The 6,303-nt window shown below is 32.3% G+C and overlaps 1 protein-coding gene across 1 annotated transcript; it reads right to left on the bottom strand.

Annotated features, from left to right (window-relative positions):
* Nucleotides 1-1,487: 1,487 nt before the first annotated feature.
* On the bottom strand, nucleotides 1,488-4,994 carry LOC105802403 (uncharacterized). The gene is made up of 3 exons (XM_012634015.2): nucleotides 4,678-4,994; nucleotides 2,691-3,989; nucleotides 1,488-2,023 (listed from the first exon to the last, which is right to left on the bottom strand). Exons 1-3 carry the CDS (start codon nucleotides 4,858-4,860, stop codon nucleotides 1,796-1,798), a joined length of 1,710 nt encoding a protein of 569 aa, XP_012489469.1. The 5' UTR covers nucleotides 4,861-4,994; the 3' UTR covers nucleotides 1,488-1,795.
* Nucleotides 4,995-6,303: the final 1,309 nt, after the last annotated feature.

Below are 6,303 nucleotides of genomic sequence, written 5' to 3'. Positions count from 1 at the left end.
TTTGTTATATCATTTCTATTAATTAGTTGCTAGCTTTAATTAGTTATAATTGAACCATTACAATATGTCATATAATTAATTAATTTCATAATTATCAAATATATATAATTGATAACATGTGAATAGTTATTTCTTTTATAAATAAAATACTATAAAGTTTCATAAACTATATTTCTAAAATTAAAATTATGCTTATAATTATAATTATTATATTTAATAAATGATTCATCTACTCTAATATAAAGCTATACTTTTATAACTTTTTTTTATAAAATATTTCCATAACTTTAACTTTTTGTATAATTATATCTAGTTTTTTTTATCATCGTCATCGTCGTTGTCATCATCATCATCAGCAGCAGCAGCATAGGGTTAAATGAATTAGTCTATATAGACATTGAAATGACCAATCTATTATTCTATTAGAACTATTCTTTTAAATAGAGTTTTTCTTTTTCATTCAGTTTGATATGAATAAAACATGTTCCATGTGGAAAAATCGAACCTAGACTTATGCGGTTTGGGTGATAACATTAACTCGAAATCGAACCGAAAAATACAAAACCCGAACAACACTGAACCAAATACATCAGTTTAAATTGTTTTTTTTTCTTTGCTCAACCCTACATAAAATTGCAATTATAATTACAGATAATACATTCGAATAACTATAATAAAAATTAATTATTTTAAATTATTATCAGAGTAATAACCAACATATATCATACTTATACTAAAATAAATCTATACAAGGTCCATATATGATGAAACATAATTTAGAATGAATATAGAGTGAGAGGTTACACATGAATTACATAAAGTGAGATTCAACCATGGGATTTTAAAATTTTCTTGACCTTAATCTTGTCAGTAAACTAAAGCCTTGTTGAATATATTTATACAAATGTATGTTAAATGTTTAAATATTTAATTATAATATTAACTTTGAGATAATTTTTATGATTATATTTTAATAAATTTCTTTCTCATCAAAACCTTCTAAAATAATACTAACTAAATAATTTTACATTATCTCAAAATCATTATATAACTCATTATAAAGTTACAATATTTAATTTTAATTAAAGTAAAATACATTTTCCTAAAAATGAGTCAAATATATTTAATTTTATAACACTTCAATATGCAATTAAATTTTCATTATTTTGTAATTAAATAGAGAAATGAATAAAAAACTAAATAAATACTACATTAGATAAATAATAGCAAACGTATAATTGTAATTTTATTTAAAATTGCTTAGCAAAAATATCCGTAGGGAGTAAATAGGCATTTTTGAAACTATAGAAATGTAATTTTGACTAACCCAAGAAATGCCTGTCCCACGCAAAAACTTTGAAACCAAATGGCACTATAAAGATAAAAATGCAGTAAAAACGCAAAAAAGAAGGTTCAGAAGTGGACAAGCTGCCATCAAAACCTGACAGAAGCTTCCAGGGCTTCATCCCAAAAGGAAAGCAATAAGCTAAAAATTACAGGGCCACCATGGCTAATAAACTGTATTAGCATTTAGCAAAGTTGCCATTGAGTTCTTGCCATTCTTCTTATATAAAGAATACCATTCACATGATTTATATTTTCCGTCTCTCACAAGCAAATAACAAAAGATGCCCCATAGTTCTTAGTAGATACAGATAAGCACATCAGCTTCTTTGATTCAAGCACATATGTCAACAACTACAGTGTTGTGTGCTTGCTTTTTCTTTTAATAAACAAATTTAAACCACGCAAAGAATTGCTGATTTTGGACTTCATCGCAATTGGGAAGTTGACATTAGTTCTTCTGGTGAACAGCAATCTGGTGGATGTCCATGTCTTTCAACATTACAGAACGTCCACAAGAATCACATGGAGCAGTCCTTGAGCCACAAATGCTCTCATGCTCCGAAAGCCCTCTTAATCTGTCGCGAACATCCATGGCAGAGCTTCCAGCTTGAACCATGTCTCCACAAAACCGACATGTAATTAAACGCAGGGGACAATCTGAGGTTTGGTGTTGCACCTGTCAATACAAAATGAAAATAAAGGTTTATCAGAAAGAAAAGAAAGATGCAGTTGAAGTTTCCATTTCCAATCACCCAGTTCTTGTTTTGCTTACTCTAGGAGATAAACAAAGATCATGATGTTCCTTTAACTAGCTTAGGTGATGATGAATCCCATCAAATATGAAATATTCCACCTTCATGTTTAGAAAAAGAAAACCAAATTGTTGGAGTGAGTTTAGACATGCCACAATGGGTGCCAGCCATCTGCGATTCTCTTTCATACACACAACTGTTTTAAACTTTTCATTTTGCTAGACCATATCTAGATCATGTCGACAGCAATAGAAACTCTAAATGTTCGACATTGTATATAGTATTCACAACCTTATAGAACACCTAAAACTGTAATTTTCAATAAGGATTCATGCTCAGTCCTATTCATCATCTGCAAGCATAGAAGCAGGCTAGTGGGTATATGATCTTTTTAACTTGAACTGGCAAAGAATGACACACCATATAATAAGTTATTCATTAAGCAACATTCTTACAGAACCAAAACAATAGTTATTATGTTCTTAAGTTTGCTTATTTCTGCTTATGAAAAAAAAAATGACAGTAATAATGCTCTAATTAATTCAAATAAAGTAATATGAAATGAATTACTGCAAAAGGAGTTTGGCTTACCATATCTTCCTTCTCAAGGACTACTCCACAAGGACACCTAAGAGGTTCATGAAACACTTTCATGTGTTTCTCCATCTCTCCTAGATGAAAAGCTTGTCCACATTTGTCGCAATGCACATGATTTTTAGCCTCTTCAATCCTAAGAACTATTCCACAACCAGCATGTGTACAAACAACATTATGTCTGCTACAGTATGCTTCATGCAGTGCTATACTCCTACTGGGAATAAAATGCTTGCAGTTTCGACACTCCACAGTATCCACCTCCATCGAAGATGAATGCGTAGCTTGTTGACCCACCTTATGCTTGCTGTTCTCTTGAACATGCACCGATACCTGGTACTTGGTTGTTCCTTTGAAGCCATAGACAGCAAGGCTGTAAGTACCGGTACCAAGGTTCCTATCTTTGGAACTGAGGATCAAAGTCTTCGAACCAACATCATGGGAAGACCATTCATGTTGGTGTCGGTTTGGGAATATGAGGGGATGCTTGGATACATAAAGGTCAGTATCTCCGCCATTTGCCTCTGCATCTATCTTCACCTCTATTTTGACATCATCAGAAACAAGTTTTTCCCATGTATCATCATCAATTGAGAACTTATAGTACATGTAATTTCCCTCCTCAACCAATCCAGATTCTGATGCACCAAATGCTAGTGGTTTTAGGACATATTGATCAGTCCTCTCTGATTCAACACCAGGGTTGACAATATCCACCTCAATATCTGTTTCCAAGACAGAAATGCTTGAAGAGGGTTTTAGCTCAAGAACACGTAACTTATATGTCAACTCCCCATATTTAACTGTAAGAACATCATCTTGAGAAAGGGTAGCATGCTGACGAAGGCTTGTCTCGAGAATGGCCTTGTGATTTGGTAAGTCAGAAAAGCCAATTCCATCTGGTTGAAGTTTAGCATATGTACCTTTTGAAAGTCGAACATAGCGAACCTCAACCAAGGGAATATTTGGAGCATCCACAGGGAACAAATTACTCCATACATGGGGAGGAATTGCAACAGAACCTTCATCTGCAGTGAATTCCAAAACACCTGAATGAGTGGTCCTATTATTTTCCTTGTCATCATCCTTAGTAGCAGAAGAACCCTCTTGATGAACCAGCGACAACTGAAAGTACATCGGTCCCTTGTCAAATGCACCTTGATCAGACAATTCTGTGAAACAGGATGGTGGCAACTTGATCTTATCTCCACTACCCTGAAAAGGTACAGCTTCTAAGATTTTATAAAACACTACTCCTCTTCCCGCGAGTAAACTTTCTCCCATTTGCTGTTCAGCCTGAGCAAGACAAATAAAAATATTAGAAGCGCCCACTACTAAATATACCAAAAAATGTCAATACAAAATAATTAAAGCATATATGCAGGCATCAAGCAATCATAAGAGTTCATACATAAACCATGGTAGATTGAAATATCCAAACAGAATAATTAACTCAAGGTATGTTCAATAATTAAAACTTAAAGATAATAGGAAAAAGGGTTGTAAACACTAGAATTGAATCAGACAAATTGGACGTCACCTTTTAAAGGTGGTTGCAAAAAACAAAGTGAGCTAAACCCTGGTTCTAGAACAATCAAGATTACCTCTTTCTATTGTGTTAGCCAAATTGTTGTGGACTTTCATATATTTTTCAAAACCCAACACATATTCAGTTGCAATATTATTCCCGTACTATAAATTGCTCAAGAATCTTCTTATACACACCCATGTTTTTAGCTATTTCAAGTAAAGCATCGTTTGCCGTATCGAAATTTTGATGCGAATCGACACAACGTATATGATCTGAATAAACCTAACCATTGAAAAATTCAATAATTTCCCCATAAAATAGTTCCCATCTAACCGCCTAACAATGACAATGAAAGTTAATTTCCGGATTATTATATTCAAATTCAATAGAACGATCGACAAACATATATTACAAAAAACCAATAAAAAGATCGGGGGGGGGGGATAGTAGTACCTTGAGCTGAGCTTCAATGGCATCAAGCCTTCTAGATCTTTGAGCAGCTTCAATGGCATCTCGTTGTTTCTTAGCCTCTTCTTTTGCTTTCCTCTCTCTATCTAATTTCAACTTGGCCCTTTCCTTCCTTTCCCTCTGCTCTTTGTCAAGCTTCTCTCTGGCTCTCCTTAGCTCAAAATCCATAACTTCAAAAAATTCTCTTAATTTCTTCGAAAAGTTGGTTTGGGATATATTTTTTCTTGCTGTTTAAGATTGTTTGAAATTTGTGATGTCTAATGAAAATATAAAAGGAAGTTGTAGAGTTGGTCAAGATTTCGGGAAGCAGAAAACTGTTTTAATTTTTGCTTTCTATATAAGTTCGAGAAAGGTCTGGGCCTTTCTACCCAATAAATGGGCCGGGTTTATACCTACCAAATCTCATCCCAATTTAAAAACTCCCTATTTAACTTAAAATTACTTCAATTAAATTAATTTTGTTATGAATATTTTATTATTATAGAAATGGATGTTTATCGAGATAATAAGTTTGATATATATTAGATTTCTAATTGTTCATTAGGAATAGAACTTTATATAACTTATCTTTTGTATGTTTATAAATATAGAAGCATTATAATCGTCCCTATTGATCAAAAAAGTTCATAGTCCTCTTTGCTCTTCTATTTCTCTTGTTGCTTACCTTGTTTATCATTTATTTTATAACAAGTTATCAGCACGGTTCCTCTTAGACTCTTTTCAAAATTTTTTCTCATTTCTTTTAATTTTGTCCCCATTTTGAAAAAGAGAAGAAATTCCAAACACAGCATGAGCTTTGTACTCATACCTCTTAACCCTCAATTTTTTTCCAAGCTCTTTAATCATTTGACCACCCTGTAAATTTCCGAATCACAATCTCGTCTATGCAATAAGAATTCCTTTTTCAATTAGCCACCACTTGAAACTTAGCATCTAGAGATGATAAAATAAAACTTTCCGCTCCCAAAAAGACTAAAACTTGAGTCTCTTGGTTCTCATGATCTTTTAACCACTCAACTAACCAAATACCATTGTTAATTTACGTCAAGAAACTTGTAAAGCCTATCAAGTTCAAAGAAAAGAAAGAGAAAGGAAAACTAGAAAAGGGAAGGATTCAAACTCGAAACCGTTAATAACCCTCCTTGCCTTTAATTACTAGGCTATCATGTCATTTTTGAAAAATATGCGCAAAGAAATTTATTTGTTTCTGTACAATTTTTTGTCATTCAAGGCTTGAAGATTAGATTTATTCTCCGAGGTCATAGACACAATATGCATGGATTTGCAGGAAGTTTTCTTTAAAAATATTTTATGTCTAGATTTATTTTAATTTTAATTCATGATTAATTATGGTTTATTTGATTAACTTTTTTTTATTTATATATTTTCGAGAATGATGAAAAAATTATATTTTGTATGAATCATGCTTGCTATGAATATATATCTATTTTGGTAGAGAAAGATTCATTATTGAATTATATTATGCATGATACTTGGATATCTATCTTTTCGGTTTTGAAAAGGATAGAGAAAGATGGGGTTTGATTGTGAAAGACATGCTTGAATTGTGGATTAATTTAAGAGAAATATGACTATCGAAATGTGATAAAT

This window comes from Gossypium raimondii, chromosome 7 (assembly GCF_025698545.1).
Source record: "Gossypium raimondii isolate GPD5lz chromosome 7, ASM2569854v1, whole genome shotgun sequence".
Classification (NCBI taxonomy): domain Eukaryota; kingdom Viridiplantae; phylum Streptophyta; class Magnoliopsida; order Malvales; family Malvaceae; genus Gossypium; species Gossypium raimondii.
The sequence above is the reverse complement of the archived record's forward strand: the minus strand, read 5'-3'. Positions and strand labels throughout refer to the sequence as shown.

Excerpts from the sequence above, each read along its gene's own strand:
- LOC105802403 (XM_012634015.2), bottom strand. The coding sequence starts at position 4,860 with ATGGATTTTGAGCTAAGGAGAGCCAGAGAGAAGCTTGACAAAGAGCAG. Across the intron at positions 3,990-4,677 it reads CCATTGAAGCTCAGCTCAAG|GCTGAACAGCAAATGGGAGA; the intron begins GTACTACTATCC and ends TGTCTTGCTCAG. Across the intron at positions 2,024-2,690 it reads TCCTTGAGAAGGAAGATATG|GTGCAACACCAAACCTCAGA; the intron begins GTAAGCCAAACT and ends TTGTATTGACAG.